We start from the raw sequence: 15,924 nt of genomic DNA, 5'->3' as shown, positions 1-15,924 counted from the left end.
CACTGGAGTTTAACTTTTCCACTCTAGGGCTGGAGAGATGGCTCAGCGGTTAAGAGCATCAACTGCTCTTCCAAAGGTCCTAAGTTCAAATCCCAGCAACCACATGGTGGCTCACAACCATCCATAACAAGATCTGACGCCCTCTTCTGGAGTGCCTGAAGACAGCTACAGTGTACTAACATAATAAATAAATAAATAAATAAATCTTAAAAAACAAAAAACAAAACTTTTCCACTCTACTCCACTTCCTGCCACAGTGCTGCTGTTTCACGGCAATCGCCGGTCCCTCTGTACTCCACCCCTTCGCATTTAAAGCCTTTGAACATGGCTCGCTCATAGGTTGAACATCCTTCTCCTGACCATTCCCCTTTCCTGCCCCTCTCAGTTCCCTTGATTACCACAGATGATTTTATTATTTCTAAAATACCAAAGAAAAAGGAATGATAACCAACAAATCCCCACGTGCCCACTACCTTGTTCCAAGAACTCTCAGAATTTGTCTAAGCATGTCTTGGCCACTCCCTTATGAAGTGTCATGTTAAAATAACTAGTTTTGTCCATCCAGAAGAGGGACTCATGCAGTCCCCGAGTCACTTACACAACTTGTCCAGACAGGCGACACTACCTCTAGGCTGTTCCTCATTCTACAACACAGCAGCTTGCATCTATAGAGCTTTATTCTCATTCACTGCTGGGAGCAGACTTGTGACTAGACCTGCTTGCTTGTCTGACACCTAATGGCACCTCTGAATCCAGCCTCTCATCTGGACCTCTAAATTGTACAGTTGAAAAAAGCTGAACTTATATAAACTTCACAGCAACAAACCGAAGGGGCTGGAAGCTTAGAACGTCATTGAATGCTTGCTCTGTAGTCACGAGGATCCTAGCACCCATGTGCCAAGCTAAGCATCCTGCGCACACCTGTAATAACAGCCCTAAGGCGATCAGAGAGGAGATGACCGAGGCTTGGCAGTTTCTGGCCTCGCTGAGAAGGGAAGAGCCCCAGGTTCTGGGAGAAACCCTGATTCAAAAGGAGTGGACAGGACAGAGTGATGGAGAATATCCAACCCCCTCTTCTGGCCGCCATGCAGTGCACACGTGATTTACTTGCACATCCACAGACCTGGCACAGGAGAGTTCCATTTGCACTGACTATACCCTGTCCAGAGTGGTGTCTGTGGTAGTTTGAATGAGAAAGGCTCCCACGGACTTACAGATTTGAATGTTTGGTCCCAGCTAAAGAAAACTGTTTGGGAAGGATTAGGAGGTGTGGCCTTTCTAAAGAACATGTCACTGGGGTAGACCTGAGGTTTCAAAAGCCCATGGCAGATCCAGTGTCTCTCTTTCTGCCTGCTGCCCGTCGAACAAGATGTAAAGCTCTCAGCCACTGCTCCATACCATGCTATGTCTGTCCCCCATCCACCCACACAAGGGAGATCATGCAGGCAGAATACAGTGAAGGCCCTGAGGAAATAGCACCTTACAAGGGGATTTTCTGCCACGGAATCTCAACACCATATTAGGGGTAACTGGGCCAGCAAATGGTCAGTCAGTAGGAGAACTCGCTCTGCAAGCCTGACAAAATGAGCTTCAGCCCTAGGCCCCACAGAAGAATAAATGGGGACACCTCCTAGCTTTAAATAAGATGGTTCTTGATTATTTTTGTTTGGGTTTTCCAAGACAGGGTTTCTCTATATAGCCCTGGCCGTTCTGGAACTTAGTTATTAATCCTTACAGATCATACTTAAATATATTTGAGGGTTTTTGTTTTGTTTTGTTTTTGAGACAAGACTCTCAGCATGTTGTCCTGGCTGGCTGAGAAGTCCCTACCGATTCATCTGAGTTTCCATCTGTGGGGCGAGTAGACTCTGCTCTTCTGCACCATGTCATGCAGCATCTTACTGAGGAGACTGCTCTGGTTTCTAATGAACCTGGTAGAGACCAGCCTCTGGGGAGCAGTTCTGAGCCCTTGCTGAGGTGACAGATGCCCACCTGAGAACACAACGGGTCTGGAGGACGGCTTGGCGTGTGAGGCTTGCTGCTGCTGCTTCTCCAGTGCGGCCAACATGCCCCCCAGGTCCAGCTGCACTGGGACCTGGCTCTTCTTCCCGCTAGTTTTAAAATCATTCTACAAAGCACAAATTTACAAGTTTACTCCTAATACTGTATTTTTTACACCAAGATTTACGCTTTCCAAAAATAAAAAGATAAAATGAACAGATTAAAAGACTTTAATTTTTCTGGTTTTGTTTTTATTAAATCAAGTAATTAAAAAGTCATGTTATATGCCCTCATTACTGTGGTTGGTTATTCCTTTCCATTTCTATCTGCATCTCCACTGTAAATTAACATCATATACTGTAAGACATCAAATTTTACATGAAATCTTTGGCTACAGACGTCTTTAAAGATGGGAATAGAGGCATTCCCCTGTAACTCCAACCACTAAGAGGCTGACGCAAAAGGACTGTTTCAATCTCAAGCCCAGCTTGAGCTCTAGTGCAAGACCTATCTCAACCAACCAACCAACCTCAACCCCTCCCCACACCTAAATAAAACCCTAAACTACATGTTTTTCTGGTTAGAGCTACGGCCTCCCTTGGCTCGGTGCTGCCTGGGCTAGGTGGGAGAGTGCTCCACTCTTCAGTTCTAGGTAGTCTGTTCCCTCCTGACAGCAGTTACCAGGTCTAATGACAAAAGGGACAAATTGCTTCAGCTTAATAGTGACTCAGCTGTTCTCCCTGAGAGAAATCCCCAGGCAGAGACATTGGAGAGCAGATCTTCTCTAGTCTGTCTATCAGGACAGTTACACCAAAAGCAACAGTGGTTGGAATCTTAAACTGACCTGCGTCTGCTGTTTACTGTGAAGCTTCGGTGATTGCCCTCTGTGCCTTCTTTCCGACGCAACTGACAGGTTGGGGAATTCCTCTGCATCCTGAGCAAAGAAGGCACCCCGTCAGCTTCCTACATGGTGAAGCAGCTGCACAGGGCTTCCCCTCACTCACACCTTTCTACAAGATCCACAAAAATTCTCAGAGGCGATTATTACACATCCTCAAAATGCTACCATGGGAGTTTCGGCGTCAACTCTTGGAACACACTTTATGATCGCAGTTCTAACACTTCTGTCCAGATAGAGGAAGTGCTGCCCAGGACCTAGGTCCTGCAGGAGTTCCCAGAACCCACCATTATGAGTTTATCAAAAGTCTTGTCCTTTAAAATACTCATGTTTTTCAACAGAGAAACCCAGAAAGTCACAACCAGCAGATGTAAATATTCTGGGGTTTATGCCAGACAGAATGATAGACAGACAAAGGCAATACGCCTGCTAAAAACTGTAAAATCACTTAAAATTATTTTACATCATTTTGCTGGAATTTTGTCAGCATTTTGGGTACCTTGCAGCAAAGTCACATGGAAATTAAAAGGCAGAGGCACAACACTTTGCCCTACACCTAACTGCTATTTTGGAATGTTCCAAGACTCCTTGGGAATGACCTTTCCAGTTCTGTGGGAATGTCCTGGGAAGGTCCCCTGGTAGATCTTGTACCTATACAAACAGCAAGGCTCCCAAGTCTGGTATGGAAGTGTGAAAAATACAAACAGGCCAGTGTGAAGAACAGTAAAAATCCAGGCTGGCTCTTTAGTGTATGTGAACATGAGTATAGGAATCTTAGGATAACAATGAATATTTCTGGACGTTATTACATGGGATTCTTCTGCCTGGGGTCTATAAGAAACCTATGGAGTTCTACACTTGTCTTTAATAGTGAAGACTTTCACACGATACTTGACAAGAAAAGGCGGCCCTGCAAAGGCTGACACTGAAAAGGGAGGAACACAGTGCAGAGCAGAATGGGGTGGATGAGTAGCACGGAACAGCGGCTGTTAAACTCCAGTTCTCTCCAGCGTCCACCTGCTCATGAGCTTACCCAGAGCCCGCACAAGATAGCCTGGGAACGGGAGGAAGGGGGAGGGCTGTTGCTGACAGTTCTCAAGTAGCCCTGGCTATCTTCTATCTTCAAACTCTGGACCTAAGGCTGACTTTCAAGTCCCAATCCTCCTGCCTCTGCCTCCCAATTGCTGAGAGCACAGGCTTGCCCTACCATGCTAGGGGACTGTTACCACTCTTGGTCAGCATGAAAAGGGTGCTAAAGAGGGCATCACAGATCTTCCGTGTCTAAGAATGCCCCTTACTTTTACCACATAAAGCTCAAAAGTAAATATACGTACTTCAATCCTCGGCGGCTCCTGAACCGTCAGGACTTCATAACTCGGTTTAGACTTCTCTTTCTTTTTCTTATTCTTTTTGGAGCTTTCGTTTTGTTCAAGTTCACCTCCTTGTGATGCTTTGGCCTAGATAAAAACACAAAGAAAAGGGCTGGCTCAATATTAGCTGTTCTTCCAGAGGTCCTGAGTTCAATTCTCAGCAACCATGATGGCTCACAACCATCTGTAATGGGATCTGATCCCTCCTTCTGGCATGCAGGTATACATACAGATACAAAACTCATATACATAAAAAAGAACTCTTAAAAAAAAATAAAAGGAAAGAAAAGACTGTGGGCTATGACAGTATTTAACAGACTCTCGCAGCAAGTGCATGGCTTCTCTGGAGACTCTGGGCCTGGAATGACTGAGTTAAGCACCTTCCGAGGTCAGACTGTCAGGGAGCTGCTCAATCACATGTGCTGTGCTTGCCAGCACAAGACAGGTTCCCGTCATCTACATGGACATCAGACTCCAGGAGCCTCTGAACAAACCCCACCCTGACCGGCTGGGCTGACCACACTTCCACAGGCTCCTAAACCTGCTGCTCTCGCCTGAGGCTGACATGCCCTGGTGTTGGCCTTTACTTACTACTTATGCATGGACTGGTCGTTCTGTCTGACCCAGCTCATTTCTAGGCTACTCCTCCACCTATCTGATGACTTTCTGGACTTTCTCTGGGAGCGCTGACAACTATGCTTCGGTCTGTATCTGCACAAGTTCATCCTTTCATCCTTTTCCCATCAGACTGAACTCTCTCAGCACTAGGATCCTTTATGGTTTTGGAACTGCTCTATCCTAGCAGAGTTCCTGTCAGGAGTAAAATGCGTGGTAGTTATGAAAAGAATGAGCAACTTTACTAACCCAAAAAGACTGCCTGCTATGTTTAAGTAAAAAGTCCAGTTTTTAAAGCATTGTAAAAATGCCAATTATGGCTCTTCCGGTCTCTTTGGCCTCGCTGGTAGAAGCAAGATGACGAAGGGACCGTCATCCTTCGTTAAGTGTCGCAACAAGACGCACACGCTGTGCCGCAGCTGCGGCTCCAAGGCCTACCACCTTCAGAAGTCGACCTGTGGCAAATGTGGCTACCCTGCCAAGTGCAAGAGGAAGTGTAACTGGAGTGCCAAGGTTAAGAGACGAAACACTACCGGGACTGGTCGGATGAGGCACCTAAAGATTGTCGACCGCAGATTCAGACATGGACTCCCGTCATGGAGGGCTTGCCTCCCCTGGCTTGCTCAGCTTGCTTTCTTATAGAAGCCAGGACTACAGCCCTGGGATGGCACCACCCACAGTGGGCCCTCCCCCCTTAATCACTAGTTGAGAAAATGCCTTACAGGTGGGTCTCATGGAGGCATTTCCTCAAGGGAGGCTCCTTTCTCTGTGATAACTCCAGCTTGTGTCAAGTTGACACACACAACCAGCCAGTACAACTGACCCCTTGTCAACTAGATACACACACACACACACACACACACACACACACACACATCACTATTAAGCCTCGACCCTTAATTTCTCATTCATCCCCAAGATCTAAATAACTTTAAAAGTCCCCCAGTCTTTACAAATTCTTACATATTAAAATTTTAATTCCTTTAAAATATCCAATCCCTTTTGAAATTCAAAGTCTTTTTACAATTCAAAGTCTCTTAACTGTGGGCTCCAATAAAATACTTTTTTCCTTCAAAATAGAAAAATATCAAGGCACAGTCACCATCAAAAGCAAAATCAAACTCTACCTGTCTTGAAAAACAAAAACAAAAACAAAAACAAAACCAAAAATCAAACTCTAACTGTCCAATATCTGGGATCCACTTAGGATCTTCTGGGCTCCTCCAAGGGCTTGGGTCCCTTCTCCAGCTTTGCCCTTTGTAGCTCATACCTTGTCTTCTAGGCTCCAGTTACCTATACTCCACTGCTGCTGCTGTTCTTGGTGGTCATCTCATGGTGCTGGCATCTCCAAAACACTGCTGTCTCCCTCTGTAACTAGGCTTTACCAACAGCCTCTCATAGGCTCTCTTCATGGTGCCAAGCCTCAATTCCTTTGCATGACCCCTGCAGTCCTGGGCCATCAATTGTAACTGAGGCTGCACCTTCACCAATGTGAAGGCCTCTCACAGTGCTGAGCCTCAGCTGCCCTTCAGCCTTCAAAACCCGTACCATCTGAGTGACTTTTACACATTTCCAAGTCCAGCTGCAGCAAGAGATACAACCTTGGCTATATCTGGAACACAGCCTCTTCGTGCTCTCAGGAAACACTTCCCAAAAGATTTCACCTCAGCGATGCTGGCCTCTTCTTAATCACCACTAATTTCTTAATTCCAGCTAACCAGCATCAACAGTCCCAGTAATGCAAAGGGTTTGCTTTAGTAGTTCTGGCATCTTATTAATCACAGTTGATTCTTCAGCCCCAGCTAACCAAAACCAAAGAATCTTCTAAATCAAAACAGCAATGGCCCTGTTAAGAGTCTTTAATCTTCCCTCTGAAATGTCACAAGCCAGGCCACTATCTTGTGCACTGTTTTCAACATTATCTTCCAAGTTCCTACACAACATCCCACAGAGCTCTTAACACCCAATGGCTCTTCTAGCTCAAAGTTCCAAAGTCCTTTCACAGTCCTCCCTAAAACATGGTCAAGTTGTCACAGGAATACCATACTATGCTGGTACCAATTTGTCTTAGTCAGGGAGCAAGTTGGGGAGGAAAGGGTTTATTCAGCTTACACTTCCACATTGCTGTTCATCACCAAAGGAAGTCAGGACTGGAACTCAAGCAGGGCAGGAAGCAGGAGCTGATGCAGAGGCCATGCTGCTTAATGGATTGCTCCCCTGGCTTGCTCAGCTTGCTTTCTTATAGAACTAGGACTACCAGCCCAGGGATGGCCCAGCCCACAATGAGCCCTTCCACTCTTGATCCAGCCTTACAGCTGGATCTCATGGAGGCATTTCCTCAAGGGAGGCTCCTTTCTCTGTGATAATTCCAGCTCAGGTTAACACAGAAAACCAGCCAGTACACTTCGAAAACCAACAAAACCTTTTCTTAACTTGTTTATTTATTTATTTATTTTTGAAGTCTGCAGAATGGTATACAATAATCTAATGCTAGCTTCTCTGCAGAGTGGAAATGAAGAACTACAGACAAGGGCCTGAGCCCTGGTTCACTCCCAAGACCAAACTGAAAAAAATAAGTGAAATTTAAAAGAATTCAAAGACGTATGGAAGAGCATTCAGATGACTAGACTCTCACAGTAACGCTTGCCATTTGCACAGGAAGCCTTCGTAACGGGGAAGAAAGTGCATCATTCAAAGCAGGGCTGTCCCAGCCATAGGATGCAAAGAGCCCCTTCTAGGCCTCTGGCCACTTGGACCTGGACCAGGCATTTACCCCACTGGTTCTGCCTCTCGAGAGTTGGGGTTGTATCAGCTGTCATGTTGGCCAAGCATGGTGTCTAACTTTTATTACAAGTTTTCTAAAATACTTTTTGCTTGCTTGCTTCCTTCCTTCTCTCTCTCTCTCTCTCTCTCTCTCTCTCTCTCTCTCTCGGCAGGGTCTTGCTGTAGCCCTGGCTGTCCTGTAACTCACTCTGTAGACCAGGCTGGCCTCGAACTCACAGAGCTCTGCATGCCTCTGTCTCCTAAGTGTAGGGATTACAGGCGTGTACAATGATGTAGGAAGCAATTGTTTGAAGTATTCTGAAACAGATTCACTCCTGTGTGTCCTCACTGAGCACACATGACCAGCCACATATCTGTCCTGCCACCATGCCTGTCCTGCCATGATGTACCCCCAAACTCTGAGACAAAGCTAACCTTCAGAGAGAGAGAGAGAGAGAGAGAGAGAGAGAAGCTGTTAATTTACAGGACACAGATCCCTCACCATGTTTTAGGAAACTGGCTTGGATGGCAACCTGGAGCTGCAATCATCAGACAGAAGGCTCCTCTGCCACCTGTACTGTCACTAGAGAAACTGCCATGTGACCCCCACCTCAAAACAAAACAAGGAGGGAACAATCTCCTCTGAAATCCTGTCTCGCAACAGGTAAACTAATAGTATCATGTGATCAAAATCTAAAATTCAATTATTTTTCTACTGTTATGTTAGTCATGTATAATTATTTAAGTGCAACTGAAAAAACCTGAAGGAAAAAGATGCATCAAATACATATCAGAACAGAAACTTGGAGGAGCATCTCTTCTTCAAAGCCTTCATGAGCTGGGAGTCCTGCTGTGGCAGTGTACAAGGGATGGGGATGTCCTCTCTGTCTCTGTCTCTCTCAGGAAACCAAGGTATCACCACTCAGCCCAGCTGCAGTCTTTTAAGACACCTCCTCTCCTCACATAGAAGAGCTCTCTCATTCCCCGAGTAACATCCCATTCTTTTGTCAAGGCTCAAGTACAAAACACTCAGGCTGGTTGGTACTGGGTAGCCTGCAGCACTCAGTAGATGTCGAGGACTCAGGAAGGACGGTCACCAGGGGGCTACAGCAGACCCATATAGTCACCATGGAGGCACACCTCGCTGCTGTCCCTCTTTCCTACCATGAAACACTACATGTAACATAAACTGCCATCCAACATGATTAAGGTCAGTGGCATTACATCTATACACACATTACATAAACATCACCAAGTAACTCTACTTTCTCAAGTCTGTCACTATTAAGCACTAACTGCACATTCTTTCCTCAACCCACGACATTCAACCATCTTAACTCCTTTTTTTTTGAGACAAGGATTCACTATGTGGCCCAGGTTGGCCTTGAATTTATAATCCTCCTCCGTCAGCCTGCCAAGTGCTGAATTGGTTTTTGCCACTACACCCAGACCCACCCTTGATCTAGGATCCTTGGTGTGTACCTTTGGAGCAGGACGAACACGCTTTTCCCTGCTGTAGGAAGGATCTGAAGATAAAGCCTCAGATGTCACACTAACACTTTTAGCATCGGCTGATGAAGCAGTCTTCTTTAGGGTTATCGTGGAAGTCACATTTTCAGTCACAGCTGCTGAATCTGAAGACACTGTCTGCCGAACAATATAACCCATTGGTGTCCAAGACAACTCTGCTTAAAGATAATCATAATTACTGAACAATTTCAACAGTAATCCGGAGTTCCTTGATTACTCAAACATGCACTTAATGTAATAATTATTTAATTACTCACAGCATAACAAAAATGACTATCAGCTGGGTGGTGGTTGTAGAAAGAACATCTTGTGTACTGTATAAATACACCACCTGTTAATTAAAAAGCCTGTGGCCCGTGGCTTAGGCAGGAAATCAAGGTGGGACATCTGGGAGGAGAAAGAATTCTGGGATAGAGCCAGGTGGGAAACCGGCCTGGGAAGATGTGAGGGGAGAGATGCATAGGGCCTGAGCACAGGGAACCAGCCAACATGGCAGAATGGAGGCTAACATAAAAAGGTTATCTTAACTTATGATTCTAGTCAGGTAAGAGCCTATATGGCCAAGGTATTTGTGAATATATGTTGAGTCGGAGTCTTATTTCTAGGAGCACTGGGGCTGGGAGGAAGAACTGGGCCCCAACTTCAACAAAATGACGTTTAACTTAGCAATTAGAACCTTACAACCTGAAAAGACTGGGTTAAAAAGCTGGTAAGAAGTCAGGCTATCAGGACAAGAGGTCTGGTCTGTCAAACAGCTGGGCAGTGGTGGCGCACGCCTTTAGTCCCAGCACTTGGGAGGCAAAGGCAGGCGGATCTCTAAGTTCGAGGCCAGCCTGGTCTACAGAGTGAGTTCCAGGACAGCCAGGGCTACACAGAGAAACCATGCCTCAAAAAAACAACAACAACAAAAAACCCCAAAATCAACCAAACGAACACAGACCAAAGCCAAAGCCTCTCAGAACAGCACAGGCCAAGCTGCTGGAAAGGAAGTTTCCTGGCCAAGGAGCAGGAACAAGGAGAGAGAGCACAGGAGGCAGCTTTTGTTGTTGTTGTTGTTGTTGTTCTTTTTGTTTGTTTTGTTTTTCGAGACAGGGTTTCTCTGTATAGCTCTGGCTGTCTAAAGGCAGAGCAGCTCAGGTGGAGGAACCCATTCACACACGTGCTGAATGTAGCCCATATAACCGCAGATAGTAAAAACTGTGGAGACTTCCTGGAAACCAAAGCTGACTGATCTACTCCAGGTTCTCCCAGACTTTGCACGGAAAAATCAGTCTAATCCCATCCTCTGGGAATTAAAGCTCTGAGTTCATGTCAGCCCTAGGCTGTAACTGTGGAAGGCCTAAACACCTCTCTCCCTGTAAACTAAGGAGTGGGGCGTGACCAGGCAGAGCACCATGTCTGAGCTTCCAAACAGGAGAGAGGAGACAGAGGCAGGCAGCACTCTTGTGAATTCTAGACTAGCCTGGTCTACGCTAGAGAGTCAGAGTGGGACCTGCTGCTAAGATAAAGCCACTTGCAAATGACAGTCTAAGATTCAAAATGACATTTTTTTTCCTTAAGGGTTCTCTGTAGGTTTTTGCTTAATAAAACGTAGAAATGTCATTAATAATTTAAAACAATGGGTATCAATTCTAAATTTAAAGAGAAAGGGAATATGGGTATATTTATAAGGTATGCTTATAATTTGTTGTAATTTCAAATTAAAAGATAATGCTAAAAAGAAAAAAAAAGAAAAAAAAAAAAGCATTTGCCCTACGAAAGATACACTCTGCTGGTCAGTGCTGCTGGTCAGTGCTGCTGGTCAGTGTAAGAACCCAGAGTTGTGTTTGGGGCAGAGTTGTTCTGCTTTTACCCAACAGAAAAAGAAAGCTATGTTCATGAGAGCTAACCTGGGGTAGAATTTCAAGCTACTCTGAGCAGATAGCCTGTCTCCTTGGAATGTGGGGCTCCCATGGAAGAACTAACCGCAGCTCATCAGAGCTAACTTGAAAATAGGTGTCAGGCTGGCATGAGCAACCCATCTCTATACCCGTGGACTCCCACAGGAGAACTGGTTACACCTCAACCTTGTACATACCCAAACAAAAAAAAGTCTCAACAGATGGCCTAGGAATATGCTTAAACAGTAAATGGAAGGGAATCTGAATTAAGTTGAATATAGAGAAGGATATTAAATTTCTTTCTTTCTTTCTTTCTTTTTTAAGGGGGATACATAGATCCTAAATAGATAAATTCATGCCTTTGATTCTCAATACTTGGGAGACAAAGGCAGAGGCAGATATGTTCCTTTTGAGTTCAAGGCCAGCCTCATTCTACAGAACAAATCCAGGTCAGCCCAGGCTATACAGAAAACCTGTCTTAATAATAATAACAATAATAATTGTTATAATTATATTAAGTTTATATCTGAAAAAAAGCACCTTTCAGTGGACTAAAAAGAGGAATTGTTATGGTTTGGTCTTTTGCAATGTACTGTAATGCTAAATTCTGGCCCCCAAGGTTGTATTTATGCCTTTGATCTCAATATTGCCCCCAGGGATGAGAGAATCTGCATGTAGACCCAAGTGATGCTAAGTAACCTAGCTTCCCAAGTTATCTTTGACTGTTGACTAAAACTGCCTACAGCCTATAGCTGGGCAGGAGACAGGTGGAGTTTTTGGTTCCAAGGCTTGGGAGCAGAGGCAGGAACCATGAAGAGGAGAGAAGTCAGAGAGAAGAGAGATGCCATGGGGGTAATTAAGAGCAGCCCAGATGAAACATAGCAAGTTATAACTTGGGTTTATTGATAGGGAAGTAGACATATAGCTCAGAGGGTAGATATATGGCCAGCTTTAGTGCAGGTTAAGGCTTATTATAAATATAAAAGCTATGCATCTGGGAACTGACTAATCAAGGGCAGGGTAGAAAACCCCACCGAGATTAAATATTTACCACAACAGGTGGGGGTGGTAGCGGTGCATGCCTTTAATCCCAGCACTTGGGAGATGGAGGCAGGTGGATCTCTGTGAGTTNCAGGCCAGTCTGGTCTACAGAGTTAGTTCCAGAAAACCCAAGGCTACAAAAAGTAACTTTGTCTTGATAAACCAAACCAAATCAAACCAAACCAAACCAAACCAAACCAAACCAAACCAAACCAGAGAGTACCTAGAATACCATCTTGGAAGACTATAGTACCTACCAACTAGCTGTCTAGAACACCCCTAGAACTACAGTATCCTGTGACTGTCTAACACTATCCCAGAACTACAGTATCCAATGACTGTCTAACATTCCCTCAGAACTACAGTATTGACTCTACTCTTTTTTGTTCTAGAAGAATGCATGCTCAGTAACTTCCCCTTCAATTCTTAAGTTAATTATTTTCCTAGGTTTCTTAATTTGGAAGACAAAGATGGGTAGGCAAATACATTTCTGCCATACAACAACCCACAAAATATCCATGTGGCAAACACAGGATTAAAAAGCAGAGGTCCACTTTGAGTCTACTAACCCTGCTGTGTTTTTAACAGCAGAAGTCAAGGATCTGTAGACTTTTGCTGTCACAGTGACTGGCAACTTACTTCATTACAACACTGTGTAAGCACACTAAAGTTACTCCTCAGAGCCCCATGAAGCTCTACAGCGAACCAAACAAAAGGCCGTCCATCAAGTCAGGGATGATCAATGCCTGTCAGCCGCCTGTCCCACACTACAGAGCTACTGAGACAGCCTTGGAAATGAAGGACTGCCCTGGGGAAACCAAGAACACAGAGCTCACGCACCAAGGAATGGCTTGGACTTTTTGCTAGGAAAAGCTTCTGTAAGTACCTCAGAAATAGAATCCCCTCAACACTTTCTGACTACCTGGCTTCCGGGGGCTCCTGAAAGCCCACCAGATTACAGCCATTCTCCTGGCAGGAGAGAGCCGCCCAGCAGTCGCTCTGGCCCTTCCTACTCCGGGTGCAAGGCAGTAACAGTAGGAGGGCTATGACAGCCCAGATCCACACAGCCCAGATCCACACAGCCCAGATGCACACAGCTACCACTACAAAGACCTTATAAGCCAAGCTGCTCTAGAAACAGTCTTTCAATTATGGAAAAGTTTTTTTTTTTTAAATAAAATAAACTGTTTAAGATGCAATGCTAATTAATGTTATTAATTTTTAAGTGGAGAATTTCTTACGAGATAGAATCTCACTATACAATATATAGACCAGGCTAGCCTTAAGCTTGCAGCAATTCTCTTGCCTCAGACTCCCAAATGCTGGGGTTATAGACCTGGCCATAAAGTAGTATTTGTTTTAAAACTTGGTCTAAATTTGAATAATACAAATATCAAGTTATCACTTCAACATAGCGATGCTCTGGGCCTGACACCGGTTTGAAATAGAGCTTCTCATTTGCACAGCCTCTCGTGGGTGTGGATCCTGGGTATGGGATCCTATGTCTTCTATAACACTGATGCTACTGTTTCAAAACTATCTTAAAGGCAGCTCCAAAACAAACAATATTGTAGCACACTGGTGGTTTTTTTTTTTTTTTTTTTTGGTTTTTCGAGACAGGGTTTCTCTGTATGGCCCTGGCTGTCCTAGAACTCACTTTGTAGTAGACCAGGCTGGCCTCGAACTCAGAAATCCGCCTGCCTCTGCCTCCCAAGTGCTGGGATTAAAGGCGTGCGCCACCACGCCCGGCTACACACTGGTGTTAAATGTGCTCAGCAAACAGCATTTTGTGGTCACTCTTACCTCGGGTACACGGAGGGGAACTGGTAGCAGCATTACTGGTCACAGCTCCATCAGTGTGATTGGTCTTCACCATTTTGCCCTAAAAGGAAGCCATCCAATATCATTAGGGAAAAGCCATTTAAAACAACACAGTATCGTACACATTTTAGAATGGCCAAATTACACAAGAGTGACAATCTGGTGGGGATGCAGAGCGGCAGGACGCTCACTCACTCACGAGGCCATTGTGGCAAAATGTAACAGCCTACAGTAACCCAGCAGGCAAACGAGAAAACACAGACCAGTGCATATTAGCAAGAGAAAGCCACTACAGACCACAGACTCCAACTCTACAATGCTCTAGAAGACAGAAGATCAAAGAGGCTGTGGGTGCTGAGGAGAGCGTACAGGCAAAACATGGCTCTTCACAGCAGCCACTCTCCTTTTCACAACATAATGATGGACACCGTTCATTCTGTCATCCACCTGGAGTGACACAGGTGTCAATTAGGAATGCCAGGGGGAAGAAGCATGCCCATGGAGTTGTATGACTGTAACACATAACCAGGGTGGCCTGGCATGGAAGCTGTGGGTGGATGGGGAGGCAGCATATGAGAAAACCTCTATCCCTACCCCTCAATTCGCAGTGACCCTAAAGCTGCTCTAAAGCAGTCTAAGTTTAAAAAGTACACAAAACTCAGTCCAACGGTTATTTGCTTCCTATTTCAAACAGAAAGGAACTATTTAATTTAAAAAAAAAAAAAATCCTGGGGGATGGAGAGATGGCTCAGCAGTTAAGAGCACTGACTGCTCTTCCAAAGGTCCTGAGTTCAAATCCCAGCAACCACATGGTGGCTTACAACCATCCGTAATGAGATCTGATGCTCTCCTCTGGGGTGTCTGAAGACAGTGACAGTGTACTTACATATAATAAAAAATAAATCTTGGGGCCAGAGTGAAGCAGGGCCAGAGCGAGCAGAGGTCCTGAGTTCAATTCCCAGCAACCACACGATGGCTCACAACCATCTGTACAACTACAGTGTACTCATATACATAAAATAATAAATAAAATAAATTTTGAAAAATAAATAAATATCTAAGTACACAACAGAAAAAGTTAACGATTTTACTCCAGCATACTTTTCCCCTTGAGTGAAAAACCAAACCAAACCGACCCATCTGCTGTCTTACAGCTTAGGTAGTACCTTTCAACTTCCCTGCCTATACTGTAAGCACTGTGTTCTTTTTTCATATAGGTTCCAGTAACTGGATCACACTACTTTATCATGGGACTTTCATATGCCATCAGCAGCAGAGGCGGTAGATGGTTCCGTGTGCAAGTGTTGCATGTAGTGGTGTTTGTCCACACATACTCACACACATACAAATGTGAAAAATCAAATAAACAAATTATACACCCACACACCCCACATACAACTTTTCAGGGCAGTAGTTGTAGTGAGAATTTTGGTTTCTTTAAAAAAACACAGAAGTATTATGGGATGTGGTTTTGTTTTTCCCCCAGGGATGGGATGTGGGGCTGCTTCAGATTATCCATAGCAGCTGTCTCATGCTTTGGTGGGTATGTAATTTTGCAAGCTGCAGATAATTTCTGTGATTGTGTGATGTTTGGAATTCTGGAGACTTTTCAGAGGGTATATAAATGCTAGGGCCCTGAGATACCTGAGATAGGTTGTTGCTGGGTTTTTGGTTGGTTGTTGTTAGCTGTGGGTGGTTAAGCAGTCGTGTGCAAAGAAGAAACAAGATCAAACTTGCCCCAAGGAACTCGATGCCCAGCAACCACATGGTGGCTCACAACCATCCTTAACAAGATCTGATGCCCTCTTCTGGAGTGTCTGAAGACAGCTACAGTGTACTTACATATAATAAATAAATAAATAAATCTTAAAAATAAATAAAGAACATAACCGCATACTCCCTAATCGAGGGAACTCTCTCCCACTGTGTGTTATCATCATTATTTTAGAAGAACTTTTAAAACTCTTGTTTATGTGCTGCTGAGGCTATGGCATGAGCATGTGTG

At 44.7% G+C, this 15,924-nt stretch overlaps 1 protein-coding gene across 4 annotated transcripts in view; it reads right to left on the bottom strand.

The window, feature by feature from the left end:
• Nucleotides 1–15,924, bottom strand: part of Secisbp2 (SECIS binding protein 2) — a 38,462-nt gene that overhangs the window by 14,575 nt on the left and 7,963 nt on the right. For 3 of the 4 annotated variants that reach the window (XM_029547298.1, XM_029547297.1, XM_029547299.1), the window contains 5 exons: nt 13,902–13,980; nt 9,130–9,335; nt 4,234–4,356; nt 2,846–2,935; nt 1,993–2,128 (listed from right to left, as the gene is read on the bottom strand). In XM_029547298.1, coding sequence (XP_029403158.1) covers nt 1,993–2,128; nt 2,846–2,935; nt 4,234–4,356; nt 9,130–9,335; nt 13,902–13,980 — 634 coding nt within the window. The remainder of the gene's footprint in view (nt 1–1,992; nt 2,129–2,845; nt 2,936–4,233; nt 4,357–9,129; nt 9,336–13,901; nt 13,981–15,924) is intronic. The other variant, XM_021215422.1, reaches the window with a different exon arrangement.

The sequence above is a fragment of the Mus pahari genome, chromosome 16 (assembly GCF_900095145.1).
Source record: "Mus pahari chromosome 16, PAHARI_EIJ_v1.1, whole genome shotgun sequence".
Taxonomy (NCBI): domain Eukaryota; kingdom Metazoa; phylum Chordata; class Mammalia; order Rodentia; family Muridae; genus Mus; species Mus pahari.
The sequence above is the reverse complement of the archived record's forward strand: the minus strand, read 5'-3'. Positions and strand labels throughout refer to the sequence as shown.